This window comes from Mchenga conophoros, linkage group LG13 (genome assembly GCF_057382185.1).
Source record: "Mchenga conophoros isolate Kocher_MC1m ecotype Shallow Benthic linkage group LG13, M_conophoros_male_GT1.1, whole genome shotgun sequence".
NCBI classification, from domain to species: Eukaryota; Metazoa; Chordata; class Actinopteri; order Cichliformes; family Cichlidae; genus Mchenga; species Mchenga conophoros.
In genome coordinates this window covers 24,277,715-24,293,398 of record NC_140538.1, presented here as the reverse complement: position 1 = coordinate 24,293,398, position 15,684 = coordinate 24,277,715, and the positions used below count along the sequence as shown (strand labels likewise).

At 39.0% G+C, this 15,684-nt stretch overlaps 1 protein-coding gene and 1 long non-coding RNA gene across 4 annotated transcripts; both read left to right on the top strand.

Moving 5' to 3' along the window:
* Positions 1-675: 675 nt before the first annotated feature.
* On the top strand, positions 676-3,291 carry LOC146561349 (uncharacterized). The gene is made up of 2 exons (XR_014894869.1): positions 676-2,128; positions 2,557-3,291. It is a non-coding gene; the product is annotated as an uncharacterized LOC146561349 (long non-coding RNA).
* Positions 3,292-4,024: 733 nt separating this feature from the next.
* On the top strand, positions 4,025-14,509 carry LOC146561348 (uncharacterized). 3 transcript variants are annotated; one of them, XM_085297365.1, is made up of 4 exons: positions 4,025-10,762; positions 12,331-12,447; positions 12,564-12,667; positions 12,770-14,508. In XM_085297365.1, exons 1-2 carry the CDS (start codon positions 4,121-4,123, stop codon positions 12,349-12,351), a joined length of 6,663 nt encoding a protein of 2,220 aa, XP_085153491.1. In that variant the 5' UTR covers positions 4,025-4,120; the 3' UTR covers positions 12,352-12,447; positions 12,564-12,667; positions 12,770-14,508. The 3 variants fall into 3 exon arrangements, with proteins under 3 accessions (XP_085153491.1, XP_085153489.1, XP_085153490.1); XM_085297363.1 differs by having other exon boundaries at positions 4,025-11,062; positions 12,331-14,509; XM_085297364.1 differs by lacking the exons at positions 12,331-12,447; positions 12,564-12,667; positions 12,770-14,508 and adding an exon at positions 10,846-11,013.
* The last annotated feature ends 1,175 nt before the right edge of the window (positions 14,510-15,684 follow it).

The window sequence follows — 15,684 nt, the reverse complement described above, 5'->3', positions numbered from 1 at the left end:
AATCCTCATTCAACTTACTCATTTTTAAACTCTTACTACTTCCACATACATTGACATAGAGCCACCATTCAAACTTTAAAACGAAGACAAGACATTCAACTATTCAACTTGCATTTATCTTTTCAATATCTATTATACTTTTTCTTCAGTTCCAGTTTAAGTTTCATGATGTTTTTTCACCCGTTTCAGAGTTTATAATGGGTGTGTATGGGACGGAATGTTGGGGCTAGAGTGAGACAGCTCAACTGCTAGAGTGAGAGGAGCAAAAAAATAAATCTTAAAATCTTTTTTAAAACTGCTGCTGTGTCCACAGCGTTTGCTCTACAGGTATGATTTTACCCTCAAAACGTAGCCATGGCGGTCCTCTTTCATCCAATGTGTTTACTATTGTACTAGGTGTTATGGTTCTTTCATAAATGTCACCAATGCACAGCCTCCTCCCTCCAACTCTTCCATAGACTCTAATGTTAAAATGGCTCAGAAGGTTGGTTTGAAAATCAGAAGAGCATGGTGTCTTTACACTGTCACCACGTCCATATAATAAACTCCACAGGCATGAAAACTGAGAATTCAGTAGACTAGAAGCTGCTGTCGCTCACGGTGAAAGAATTTCGTCAATACGACTTGTACTTTTCATATGGGAACGATTTGTTTCGGCCTGACTTTTCTGTTCATTTTAAGCAGCAAAAGTGAGGTGCATGTCTGTGCAGGCTCACACCTGCCTGCTTAACGAGCTCTCTCTCACTCTGCCAAGGTTAAACCTAAAAATGTTAGATTGTAGTAAGATTAACTTTTTCAAAAGTACAATAAGACAGATTTGACAGGGTTTTGCCACAGATTAATTAGTATATGCCAACTAAGTAGAGCATTGTGATTGGCACAAAGGTTTTTCAGATCTGGGCAGTTGGAGTCAGTTGATGACTTCAAAATCATCCTTTCTGACTGGATAATTAAAGCTCTCAGCATCTATCGGTCTGTAGTTAATTTCCCCACCTTTTAACTAACGTTTAACTAACCTAATCTCATTTAATGTCTCTGTTTATAGTCTGTATAGTTTATCTCCCCACGAATACACTCAAAGTAGTCTTAAAATAAAACCCACAAAACAGTTCAAGATTTAATACTTTTTATTTGCTCATTTAATGCCAGTTGCCCTGTTTTTCTGTATGTCACTCATTCGCTTATACTTGGGCAAAAAGGACCAATTTGTACACTAGTATAGTGTATTTTTTCCCTCTATCTCTCTATGTCTGTCACACACAGAGACCAACACACAGACATGTATATGCTCATTATTGCTGTTCAAACTGATGGTCAAATTTCCAAGCACCACCTGAACGCCTCATCTGTTTTTAACCTATCACTGGACCAACTGTCGTCATTCCGCTTTGCTCTCTGCTGTGGTAAGTACAGTACACTCAGTACTGCAGTGTTTTATTTTTATGATGGAAAAAATACATGTTTGACATTTAAACTCACATATCAAGTCCAACAGAGTTAAAAACAATTCAAAGAAAGAAAGAAAAAAGAATAACCTTCGCTATCATTTATATACGTTTATTACGTTTTGCTGTTAGCAGCAGTGCTAACGCTAGCTTCAATGCTAATGCTAGCAACAATGCTAACGCTAGCTATAGTGCTAACACTAGCCTTAGCAGTTGTTAACTGACAAAAATAATATTCCTGTGATATTTCTTGCTGGTCAGTGAGACAAAAGTAAGAAATTAGCTTTATTATTGCCATTGTGGCTCAGTTTTAACAGTAAGAGTGCTAGCGCTAGCAGCATTGCTAGCGCTAGCTGCATTGCTAACGCTAGCTGCAATGCTAACACTAACTGAAGTGCTAATGCTAGCCGGAATGCTAGCGCTAGCAGCAATGCTAAGGCTAGTAACAGTCTAACAGTAGCCTTACATAAGTGGCAATACTTCAGTTAACTAGTTTGAATTGTAAAATGACTGCTGTATCAGTTGGTGTGCTATATTACTCTATAATTACCCTGCTGACTAGAAGTTCAGTGTATCATGTCGTGTGGGCTTTGTATTTCTGTTAGTCTGATAACACTGTACAGACAACTAACGTATTATTTCTCGTTTCTTTCAGGAACCTGACTGACACTGTGCTTTGCCTGGTAGGTGTGCACATACTGTAAGAGAAGTAGACCAAAATAAAAAAATAATATGACTAATATAAGCTGTAAAGTGATGGGTTCAAACTTTGTGCTAGACCTTTTAAACACAATTTTATAATAAATACACATAAGTGCAGCTTAACAATTGGGCTAAAATATTTTTTTCGTACATTTTTGTAGTCACACTACATGTGATTAATTAATGATTCACTCAATCATATTTGTATTTAAAAATATTATTGCTGAATTTAATTAAATATTTATTCTTTTAAAAAGTGCCCAATTATGCAACTTTTTGCACATGGCAGCCGACAACAGTTTAGCTTGAATATTTGTTTTGTCCTTTTGCAGTAGTCACATTTAGTTCATACAATTACCATGTGATATAATTTTAATAAAATTATTTTTTTTTCTTGTTTTTTGTTCAGAGTGTGTAGAAGAAGAAGAACAAGGACCAGATCTCCAGTCTTCTCTCTCACATCCCAACCCCCCAACCCCTCTATCCTCTGTCCTGCTCCACCTATTGTCTCTGCCTTCTTTCCATCTGTATTTCACTCTGTGGTTTGTGAGAAATTTTGCCAAACCAACAATCCTTTTGCGGTTTGATTTAAAGCCGTGTCTCTCCTGCTCTGTCTGTTCTCTCTGCTAAATTTTCTCTCTACCTGTTTTTCACTCTTGGCTTGCTGCTGAAAAACGCCAAGCCAACAAAGCAATAAAGAGTGCATATTTTGCCTCAACCTATGAACAAACTGAACAAACAAAGAAAAATCTGCGGTTTGATTTAAAGCCGTGTCTCTCCTGCTCTGTCTGTTCTCACTGCTAAATTTTCTCTCTACCTGTTTTTCACTCTTGGCTTGCTGCTGAAAAACGCCAAGCCATTAAAGCAATAAAGAGTGCATATATTGCCTCTACCTGAGAACAAACTGAACAAACAAAGAAAACTAATTCACGGTTTGATTGTGATTTCCCAGCCGTGTCTCTCCTGCTCTGCCTGTTCTCTCTTCTAAATTTTCTCTCTACCTGTTTTTCACTCTTGGCTTGCTGCTGAAAAATGCCAAGCCAATAAAGAGAGTGCATAATATTCTCTCAACTGAAGAACAAACTGTCAAACGAAAGACAACTGTTTAAGACAAATAAAAACTGAAATATAAAAACAAAGACAACATCTCCTGGTGTGTGCCACTCTTATCTTGTGAACATATTTTCTAAAGACTAAGAAACGCTTGCAGGTGTGTGAAAATGCCAAGGAAGCAGAAAAAGTCACAAGCTGCAAAACAACACTGGAAGAAGTTTCATGAGTTTCACAAAGTACCAACATGTGAACAAGCTGAGTTTGATTTTCCTCAGAGCTCTGCAGAAGACAGTGTGTCTACAAAGACCAATTCTGACAGTGTCAAACAGGCAGGTCAACATGTTCCTGCACATGTACAACAGGTATCTTATGCTGATGCTGTAAAGAGTGGACTGCAGCATAAAGTTAATGAACAACATGAGGTGTCAAGTGCCCCACAGGTGGGTTATGCTGACTTTTTGAAAAGAGGCTGTCACAGTGATGTGGCAGGACCATCTCATGCAGAAAGAGTGAACCTTGAAAACCAGCCCTCTATTACACTTGTCTGTGCATCTCACAGCCAGGCACATCCTAAATATGGAGACTCCAGAAACAAGCAGTGCACATGCAACTCACTCACATTTCTTGCATTCCTTCATGAGAATGAAAACATGACTACAGCTGACCTTAATCTGGTCTTGGATAAAGGTGATGTGATGTACAAAGAGGCCAAGAAAAGATTTCCTAAAAATATTCATTTGGCAACCGATGAGCTGCCAGACAAAGTTGGTGCTCGCTGGTCTATGTATCATGTCGACATGACACAGCCTTCCCGGTATGGGACATTTGAAGAACCTCCAGAGGAGGCAGTAGATACCTTTCTCAGCTTAGAAGCAGGACTGAGCTGCCTGTTGTCAGATGTGCAGTATGCCTTATTGATTATGAGTGGATTGTGTATCGCAGTGTTCAGATCCACATCAGGCAAATATGGTTTCTTTGATCCACACTCCAGAACACCCAGTGGTCTTCCTCTATTACTACAGTCACGTAATCGTGGTACAGCAGTGATGCTGAAATTCACACTCCTCAGTGACATGATTAAGAGGATCCAAGATTCTTATGAAATGATGGAGATATCACCCTCTTGTAACTATGAACTGAAGCCTGTGCAGTTCTACAGTATGAGCACAGTCAACCTGAGTGATACTATCACAGACACAGTCTGCAGACCAACAGCTGCCACTGCTGTGGCATCTACTCACTCTGATACAACTGTTGATGAAGCAAACTCCTCTACTCCAAGGAGAAACACAACGACTGATCTGACTGAGAACATCTTTTGTCAAATGTCCATTTGTACGCCACCGGTGAAACAAAAAGAAGTTCACGTGACTCAGTTCACATCATATGAAGATCAGAATGAACCTCCTAATATACCAACTGAAGAACTATGCAGTGAATTAAGTTTCCTTCCATCAAGGGATGCTTTTTTATGTCAATCAAATGCTGCAATAACAAATGTTGCTTCCTGTGATCTTTCTGATATAGTTTTACAAAAACTGAAAAAAGTTAATAAACAACAAAGGCACAAAATGAAAAGAAGATTAATGGCATCAGAGAAACCCAGAAATCAGAGAAAAGAAAACCAAAAAAGGAAAGAACGACAAAAGTATGCTTCAAACAAAGAGTACAAAGAAAAGAAAAAATCTTGCACAAGCGAGGCATATAAAAACAATCCTGAAGTCAGACAGAAAAAACAACAGTATATGAAAAGACGTTATTGTGAGAATGATGAATTGAGACAGAAACAACAGAGATATATTAGAAGACGTTACTGTGAAAATGATGAATTCAGAAAGAAACAAAAACAATATGTTAAAAAACGTTTTTCTGAGAATGCTACAGTTAGAAAGAAACAACAACAATATATTAAAAGACGCTACTGTGAGAACGATGACTTCAGAAAGAAACAACAACAATATATTAAAAGACGCTACTGTGAGAACGATGAATTCAGAAAGAAACAACAACAATATATTAAAAGACGCTACTGTGAGAACGATGAATTCAGAAAGAAACAACAACAATATATTAAAAGACGCTACTGTGAGAACGATGAATTCAGAAAGAAACAACAACAATATATTAAAAGACGCTACTGTGAGAACGATGAATTCAGAAAGAAACAACAACAATATATTAAAAGACGCTACTGTGAGAACGATGAATTCAGAAAGAAACAACAACAATATATTAAAAGACGCTACTGTGACAATGCTGAATTTAGACAAAAACAAAAAAACTATATAACTAAAAGGTATCAAGAGAGCCCAGAATTCAGAGAGAGACAGAGATCTCGAGTGACTCAGCGTTATGCACGTGACAATGCATTCAGAGTAAGACACAGACAACTAATGAAACAACTAATGCGAGACAGGTATCAAAGTAATCTTGCATTCAGGATTATGCACAACATGAGATGTGCAATGAAAATAAAAAGGAAATACAGATGGGTGAACAGACAAACCCAAGAGAGTGACAACAGTGTGATCAACGAGGCCATATCTGTGTTCAAATCACAAATCAAAGCTGGACCATCATACCCATGTACTGTATGCTTCAAGGCTTCATTTCCAAACCAAGTGCGACCCTGCACAAGGTCAAAGTATGTCAAAAACCCACATGTAGTTACAACATGTTTGACTGGAAGATTTGTTCATGTTTGTGATGAAAACTGCAGAAATGAGCAGTGCAATGTTCCCGATGAGAGAAAGAGAGAGTGGATTTGTCACACCTGCCACAATCATCTTAAAAATGGATCCATGCCAGCGCTTGCTGTTGCCAATAAACTGGATCTTGCTGATACTCCACCTGAACTGTCTGATCTCAACATACTGGAGAGACATCTCATAGCCAAGTGCATACCATTTGCCAAGATCATTCCTCTTCCCAAAGGCAGACAAAGAGCAATTAGAGGAAATGTGGTCTGTGTCCCATCAGAGGTACAGGAAACTGTTGAAACACTACCTCGATTGAGAATTAATTCTCAGGTGATCAGAGTAAAATTGAAGAGACGCTTGTCTTACAAAGGTCATCAGCTGTTTCAGACTGTAAGCTGGTCTAAACTTGTGCAAGCACTGCATAAACTCAAGCAGATTCATCCACAGTATAAGGATGTGAGCATCAGAGATGATGCTGAGCTGTGTGATCCAACTCTTCCTGATGAAGATGATGAGGATGATGATGATGAAAACATGAATGAGGACGATTATGATGAGGCTGATTTAATGGAAATTGACAGCTGTGAGAAAAATGCACTGAGTGAAGCACAAAATATAAATGAACAGGACATTGACATGTTACCCTGTGATGGTGAACAATCGCATGAACAGATGAGAGATGATTCAGAGCAAGCAGATGGACTGACTAATGGTGGTTTTGCACTCGAGTCCTGTTTGCAGCCCCCTGATGTGGCTGAGGAGATATTATGTTTCAGTGAAGGAATCTACTCTGTTGCTCCTGCAGAGAGAAACAATCCAATAAGTTTTTTCAAAACACCTAAACTGGAGGCCATGGCCTTCCCTGTGCAGTTTCCTACAGGCCAAAACACACTTGATGAAAGAAGGCTGATCAAAGTATCCCCCAGTGGGTATTTCAAATCAAGACTTTTCTGCATTGATGATCGTTTTGCCAAAGACACAAACTATTTATTCTTTGCACAGTTTGTGACTGAAATACACTTGGCTACATCCAGCATGACAGTACAGTTAAGGAAGGCAAAGCCTCTGACCAGAGATGGTAGAAAAATAACCTCAGGCATGTTACAAGATAAACATGAGGTGGAGAAACTGGTGCGAAATAAAGATGCAGTGAGATTCATGCAGCCTCTGAGAGGAACCCCAGCCTATTGGGAGAAAACAACAAGAGATCTTTTTGCCATGATCAGACAGTTGGGAACTCCCACGTTCTTTTGCACATTTTCAGCTGCTGAAATGCGCTGGCCTGAAGTGATCGAGGCAATAACAAGGCAGCAAGGTGAACAAGTGAATTTTGAAGGACTCGACTGGTCAGCAAAGTGTGACATCCTGAGAAGCAATCCTGTCACAACAATGCGCATGTTTGACAAGAGAGTTGAAGCATTATTCAGAGATTTACTCTTATCTCCCGCAGAGCCACTTGGCAAAGTCATTGACTACTTTTACAGAGTTGAGTTTCAGCACAGAGGAAGCCCACACATACACTGCCTCCTGTGGGTAGAAGGTGCTCCTGTGTTTGAGGAGGATGATGAGCAAACTGTTGTTGATTTTATAAACAAATACATCACAGCTCAGCTGCCTGATCCACATAAACAACCTGAACTGTACAAAAAAGTAACAGAAGTGCAAAAACACAGTAAGAACCACACAAAGACGTGCTTTAGGAGTTTAAGCTCCGGGTGCCGTTTTGGTTTTCCCAAACCACCCTGCAATGAGACAATGATCACAAGACCCAGTGAGGATGATGCACTGGAAGTAGAAACGGCAAAGAACAAGCTCAGACCACTGAACCAGCTGCTGAATGAACCTGAAACTGCTTCCATGAGTTTAGAGCAGCTCTTGGAAAGATGCAAGTTGACACATGCAGAATATGAGAGATACCTGAATAAAATGAACATGAGGAGTACAATCATACTAAAGCGTGATCCAAAAGACTCTTGGATAAACGGCTATAATCCACATCTGCTTGAAGCCTGGAACAGTAATATCGACATAAGCTTTGTTTTAGATGCTTTTGGTGCTGCAAATTATTTAATGAAATATATATCAAAAAAAGAGGGCGGGCTATCTGAGTACCTGAAAACTGTCATTGAGAACTCCAATAAGGACAGTGTAAATGAGTGCGATGAAATGAGAGCCGTCATGCAGGCATATTCAAAGAAGCGAGAGATCAGTGCACAGGAGTGTGTTGCTCGTGCATGTGGTCTTCACATGAAGCAATGCTCACGTGCTGTAATATTCATTCCAACTGATGATAATCCTGTGAAAATGAGTCGTCCCCTGTCAGTTCTGGACAACACAACACCTGAGTCTTCCAATGTTTGGATGACATCTTTGAATGACAAATACAAAGCCAGACCTGAAACACCAGAGTATGAGGAGATGTGCATGGCAGACTTTGCTGCTACTTGCAGGATTGTCTATGGCCAACAGAAAAAAGGTAAAGATGTTTTGCCCCTTCTCAATGAGATGGGGTTTGTGCAAAGGCGCAAAAACAATAAGCCTGCTATCATCAGATTTCACCGCTGCTCACAAGAAAAACATCCAGAGCAATATTACGGAAGACTGCTTAAACTGTACCTTCCTCATCGTTCAGACCACGAACTGAAAACACCATCGTTGCCAACCTATCAGGCTTTCTATGGTGCTGGCTGTGTACAGCTACCAGGTACTGACCATCTTGAGTACGTGCAACACATTGTCAAAAGAAACAGAGAAAAATATGAGAAAAACAGTGAGGAGATCGAGAGCGCTGTTGAGGAATATGAGCAGAACAGAGGTGTGACTGACGAATGGTGTAATCTGGCACCTGAATCAGATCTCGTAAGGTTGCCACTTGTTGAACAAGAAAGAGAGCGAGACAATGAAAATGAACAGGAAGATGTGCCCGACTACAGCCGTCAGGCTGATGCTTCAACAGAAGTCAGAGCCATCAGGGAACCCCCTGCTATTGATCCCACATTGTTACGTCAGATGTTTCAGAATCTGAACAAGAAGCAAGCCTGCATATTTTATGCAGTTAGAGACTGGTGCATTAAAAGAGTCTGTGCTCTAAATCCAGAGCAGTTTTTCTTTTATATTAATGGTGGTGCTGGAACAGGAAAATCACATCTTATCAAATGCATCTACTCAGAAGCATCTAAGATACTGAGCAAAGTGCCCAGATATGCAGACGACGTTGACATATCAAAACCCACTGTCCTGTTAACTGCTTTCACTGGGACTGCAGCTTTTAACATTTCTGGAACAACACTGCATTCTCTTCTCAAGCTGCCTAGAAGCTTAAAACCTCCCATTCAGGGACTTGGCAATCAGCTGGATGAAGTCAGATCAGAACTTTTGAATGCTGAAATAATCGTCATTGACGAAGTGTCTATGGTGTCAAGACATCTGTTTGCATATGTAGATGCAAGACTCAAACAGATCAAAGGGACTCGGAGACCCTTTGGAGGCATGTCAGTCATTGCTGTCGGAGACTTCTATCAGCTACCCCCAGTGCGACAGTCTAAACCTCTCTGTGTGCACGACCCGTCTGAGATTGACCTGTGGCGGGAGCATTTTCAGATGATCACTCTGACTGAGATTATGCGTCAGAAAGATGATGTTGTCTTTGCAGAGATGCTGAACAGAATTCGTGTGAAAGGAAAGTTGGATGAGCTTTGCGAAGCAGATAGAAATTTGTTGTCACAGGCCATAACTGAACCAGCCCTTTGTCCAACTGATGCGTTGCACATTTTTGCAACTAATAAAGAAGTGGATGCACACAACTCTGCAACACTGGCTCTGCTCCACACTCATATCATTGACATCCATGCAGATGATTATAGAAAAGATCCTAGAACTGGCAGAATGGCACTTCAAGACAGACCATTGAAAGGAGGTAAAAACGAGTTACCAGACACACTGAAAGTTGCAGAAGGAGCTCGTGTCATGCTCACCAGAAACATTGACATACAAAATGGTTTGGTTAATGGAGCTTTTGGAATACTACTTAGAGTAGTTCACTCTGAAAACGACCAACACATCATCAAGCTTGGACTTAAAATGGATAATGAGACATCTGGAAAGAATAACCGCACACCAGCAGACGACATGGTGTACATTGAGAGAGCAGAGGAGAATCTGAAGCAGAAAGGAGTGGTACGAAGACAGTTCCCAGTGAAGCTGGCCTTTGCATGTACAATACATAAGGTACAGGGTATGACAACTACATCAGCTGTTGTCTCTCTTAAGAGCATTTTTGAGCCCGGCATGGCCTACGTAGCTGTCAGTAGAGTGACGTCTCTCAGTGGACTGTATCTTCTTGATATGGAGGAGAAAAAAATATTCACCAACCCAGAAATCACTGCAGCGCTTGAGAACATGAGACAAGCCAACCTTGATGACATGATGCCTCTTCTACACGTGAGGCAAACACTGAGCAGGTCAGAGGTTTTCACCATTGTTCATCATAATACAGAGGGACTGCCAGCTCACATTAATGACATCAAAAGTCACCATGAATTGTGTCTAGCAGATGTTTTGTGCCTAACAGAAACACACCTGCGGGGCTCTTTTGTCGCAGAGAGTCTCCACTTGGAAAATTACAATTTGTTCAAACGCAACAGACACCTGTCCTACACAAACTTTCCCCAGATGGCAAACAGAAGTGGTGGTGGAGTTGCTGTTTATGTGAAAAGTGACATTCAAGTGCATGAAAAACAGTACATCCATAATGTAACTGACCTTGAATTTCTGGCTTTAAAGGTTGAAGCACCAGTCAGTGCTCTGATTGCAGTTGTATACAGACCTCCAGACTACACTCTGAGGCCATTCCTGAAAAACCTGGTAAGCCTATTAGACTCATTGGAGATCATGGACTGTCATCCCATCATAGTTTGTGGTGATTTTAATGAGAATGTTTTATCCAGTGCAAACAAACCAATCCTGGAGCTGTTTGAGTCTAGGGGATACGCACAGGTCATCACTGCCCCTACCACAGAGAAGAACACACTGCTTGACCTAATTTTCATTTCTCAGTCAGATCGATGTCTCCATTCTGGAGTCATGAAGACATACCATAGTTACCATGACCCAGTATACTGTGTATTGTCCTGTGATGATTCATGATCTAGATCTTTGAATACAGTAAGTAATTTCTATATTTTTGAATGACTTAAGAAAGTAGAGCGCTATTTAAAAGTTGACGCCCTGCATTGCAGTATAATGTTTGAATTGTTTACATAAAATACAATTACATGAATTAAGTAATGATATCAGTAAAAGATGACAATTTTATTTATTACAGAAAATCTAAAATTCACTAACAGTAACCTATAAATGTCAGAAAAATCAAATATAGCAGTTTAAAATGAATAGTGTAGGCATATCCTCTCTGCAGCCAGGCTTCAACATCCTGCCAGGCTGCCCCAGTCTCACTGTGGCTGGGAGGGAGGGAGGGTGGACCAGAGGATTGCCCACACAACACATAAATGTTCAACAGCTTCTTCATTGTTTCTGAGAGAACAATAATGACTAAAGGTTGCTTTTTAAAAAAACAAACAAACAAACAAACAAACAAACAAACCTAATTACAGCAATAATGACAGTTAAGCCACTTTATGTGTGCCTCTATTTTGAAATACTATTTACAAAAATATTATTATTTTGGTTTGTTATAAACTTTAAACTTTTTCAAAAGTACACAATTATATTTTTGGACCAATTTTACTATGAAACATAAATTTTTATGAGCTTTTATCATGTTTCTGGCCAGTGCAATCATCAGGGTGGGTCTGGGTTGATAACTGCACATTTCTGGCCAGAAATGTTTCAGCAGTGTTACATATGTAGTGCATATGTTACACTTGCTTTCTGTTACCAGCTGATACCCTACATTTGTATAGACATTTGATGGTGTGAGGTTGGGGAGTTGAGTGGGAGGGGGGGGGGGGGGGGGGTGGGAGGGTACGGTGGGAGTTGAGGGGGGGTTTCCTTTCCTGTTAGGTTTCCTTTTTTTTTTCTTTTTTTTTTTAAGCAAGACACAGTCCTCCTGTGTCTTCTCCAATCTTCACATGTAAAATCCAACAATGTGAAGCACATAGCAGCTAGAAACTGTAATGCCACAGATCAGAGAAACTTCATCATCACCATCTTCATCGCCATACGATCAGAGCGTGAGACTTCACATCTGGAGCACAGGAGAGATTCTGTGATAAGTCTTCCTTCTAGCTTGTCCCACAAGCAGTCGGTGAGATTTACTAACAACAAAAAGGGTTAATGACATTATTTCCATGAAAACATGTATTCATTCTTTGTGAAGTGTTTAAATTGTGTTTTCACTTGACCTTAGGAGTGTTAGAGTGTATTGTAATGTCTGTACTCAGGTGTTTCCCTCTGTGATCCATCCCCTTCAGAGCCGAGACACTCAGGACTGAACAGACTGCACAGTTTCTGTGACTGAGCCTCCAAAACACCTTCTTTGAAACCACTCATGATAGAAGGGCTTCATATTTGCAGCAGCACTACTACAGGTATTCAGTTTATTACAGGATGTGTTTGTTTCTTAGGACCAGCTCTGAGTGCACACTACCTAACATATACACCTTTCTGTTTATTACAAACCAACTACTCTGGATCATACGGCCAGTTGGCAGGAATGTTGCTGCAGGAAAACATCCCTGGAGATCACCATCATTGTCAGACTGACTGTGCCTCCTCTGTGCAGTGTCAAGATCCTCCCTAAATGAGTGTGTAAGTTAACATTTTCATTATTTTATTCCCTTTGACAAGACAAGTATCACTGATATTTACATTTACAACTACATATTCCTGTTTTCTGCTCTTCTTTTAAAGTCCTCAGCTATCCTGCTTCTGTGCTGCTTGCCACACATCAAACACTGGCCGGATGACAGGGAGGATCCACTCTGAAGTCACTGGACGTGATGAGGATCATATGGGACTTCATAGTTTCACAGAAACGTTGTGCTCTGTGATTACAGGTTTTAAATGGACATAATGACTGCCTCTCTCTGATCAACAGGCTAAAGGATTGTTGTCATTGTTAGTGCTCTGTACAATGTATGCTTATTTAGTATTTCATCACAGAGCAAACCTTTATTTATTTAACATATTTTTATTTTGTTTTAATGTTGAATTAACTGTGGGGATTTTTTTAAGTGGGCACTCGGGATGTCATATGGCCAGAAATGTGGTAACTGGAATTCAACGTTATGGAAGAAAAAATCTGCTAAGAACAAAACACACACAAAACCCCCCAAGAAAATTCAAATTCATTCCATGTAATCCAATCTAAAACATTTTAAACTGCTGAACAGCAACACAAACAGTGTTAAAAAACAGTGTTAACAGAATGATTATGATGATTTTGTACCAAAGTTTCAGGTCACATGGCACACCTAGTGTGTAGTGTGGGGTATCAGCTGGTAAGTATAGGTTTTTTTTTCATATTTGTGTACTTAGAGTTTAGATAGATAAAGCCTTGTGTATAATAATTAGTCATAACCACAACTCAAAGTCAGGGACTAACTAATTTTGGGACTTTGTGTCTGAGCCCAGGTTAAAACAATGTGTAAAAAAGCATTTAGTGGCATGGCTGAACAATGCTGTATTGATACTTATTTATCCATGTTCACAAAAAGGACTAATGTGTTTATTTGATTATTTGCACGTGTTAAACTGTGTCACCACCTTAGGCTTTCATTTGAGTTTACTCAAAAATCTCTATACAGTTCTCTTTTACCACTGTGTGGACTCTGTTTACATTAAAACATAAAGAAGAATGAGTAATAAAAAGATGTGTAGACAGATTAAGTAGGACGATAGAAACAGCTGTTCAGCCATGTTCTAAGAAACCAACACAATTTAAAGGTTCAGGATTGTGGTTTTAAAAGTTGAATTTTCATGTATTTCATATCTTGCTTATTATTTTTTATTTAGTTATTTAATTTAGTTATTTTTATTTATTCTACTAGTCCTTTTCAGAAAGAAGCTGTAAAATATGACTTAAGATTTTTTTTTTATTTTCTATGACATACAAAACAAATTGATGTATGTAATACTATTAAACATGATATACACATGTGTATATGTCTGAAAAACATTATGCTGTATATTAAAGTTTGCATTTTCTCCAGAATTTTTGTTCATCTTTTAAGTTCATTTCAGTTAGAAGAATTTGAACTTTTAATATTCATTCAGAGATTTTCTGACTCTAAATTTTCTTTTGTCATTACTCATTTTTTTATTATTTACATTTTAAACATGTTTAGCTTTTTTCCAACTTCTTCTTCTGTGTAACCTTCAGCTTTTAGCAGTTCAGCACCTTTGTTTTCAGGTTAAATTCGTTTTTTTTTTTTGTTTTTTTTTAATCTCATTCAATATTTTTAACTCAAAATTCAGCAATTAATTCATTTCAGTGCATACATTCAGATTCAAGCATTCACACTGCAGTTTCTTCAGAAAATGCACTTTCTAGTTATTATTATTATTATTATATTTTATTCTGTATTCCGTACGTTTTTTGTAATCCTACTCCTTCAAAACCGTTCAACTTAGAAAAACCATTCCAACACCGTTAGATTCCTATTCTTTTGGACAACACTGCTTCCATTTTTCATATTTTTAACATTTATATTTTTAATTTTATTCAACTTTATTCAACAAAAATTTATAATGTATTTCAATGGGGAGACCCTTCAAATCCTCATTCAACTTACTCATTTTTAAACTCTTACTACTTCCACATACATTGACATAGAGCCACCATTCAAACTTTAAAACGAAGACAAGACATTCAACTATTCAACTTGCATTTATCTTTTCAATATCTATTATACTTTTTCTTCAGTTCCAGTTTAAGTTTCATGATGTTTTTTCAGCCGTTTCAGAGTTTATAATGGGTGAGTATGGGACGGAATGTTGGGGCTAGAGTGAGACAGCTCAACTGCTAGAGTGAGAGGAGCAAAAAAATTAATCTTAAAATCTTTTTTAAAACTGCTGCTGTGTCCACAGCGTTTGCTCTACAGCCATCATTTTACCCTCAAAACGTAGCCATGGCTGTCCTCTTTCATCCAATGTGTTTACTATTGTCCTAGGTGTTACGGTTCTTTCATAAATGTCACCAATGCACAGCCTCCTCCTTCCAACTCTTCCATAGACTCTAATGTTAAAATGGCTCAGAAGGTTCGTTTGAAAATCAGAAGAGCATGGTGTCTTTCCACTGTCACCACGTCCATATAATAAGCTCCACAGGCATGAAAACTGAGAATTAGGTAGACTAGACATTGCTGTCGCTCACGGTGAAAGAATTTTGTCAATACGACTTTTACTTTTCATTTGGGAGCGATTTGTTTCGGCCTGACTTTTCTGTTCATTTTAAGCAGCAAAAGTGAGGTGCATGTCTGTGTGCGTGTGTATGGAGCCATTGGGTGCGGTCACTATAGCAACCAGGCTCACACCTGCCTGCTTAACGAGCTCTCTCTGCCACTGTACCAAGATTCATCTTAAACACTTCTCTTTCAACTGCTGCTGTGTCCACAGTGTTAAAGCCATCATTTTACCCTCAAAACGTCGCCATCGTTGTTCTTTTTCCAACATCTTGTCTTTCAAAGCTCAGAGATGTAAACTTTTTAAACTGTGTGGGTCCAAGTGGAGGGATCACATTTTAGTCATTCAGTGATTCAAAGAATATGACCTTTTAATATTCTTTCAGATGTTTTCTGACTCTAAATGTTCTTTTCTCATTTCTT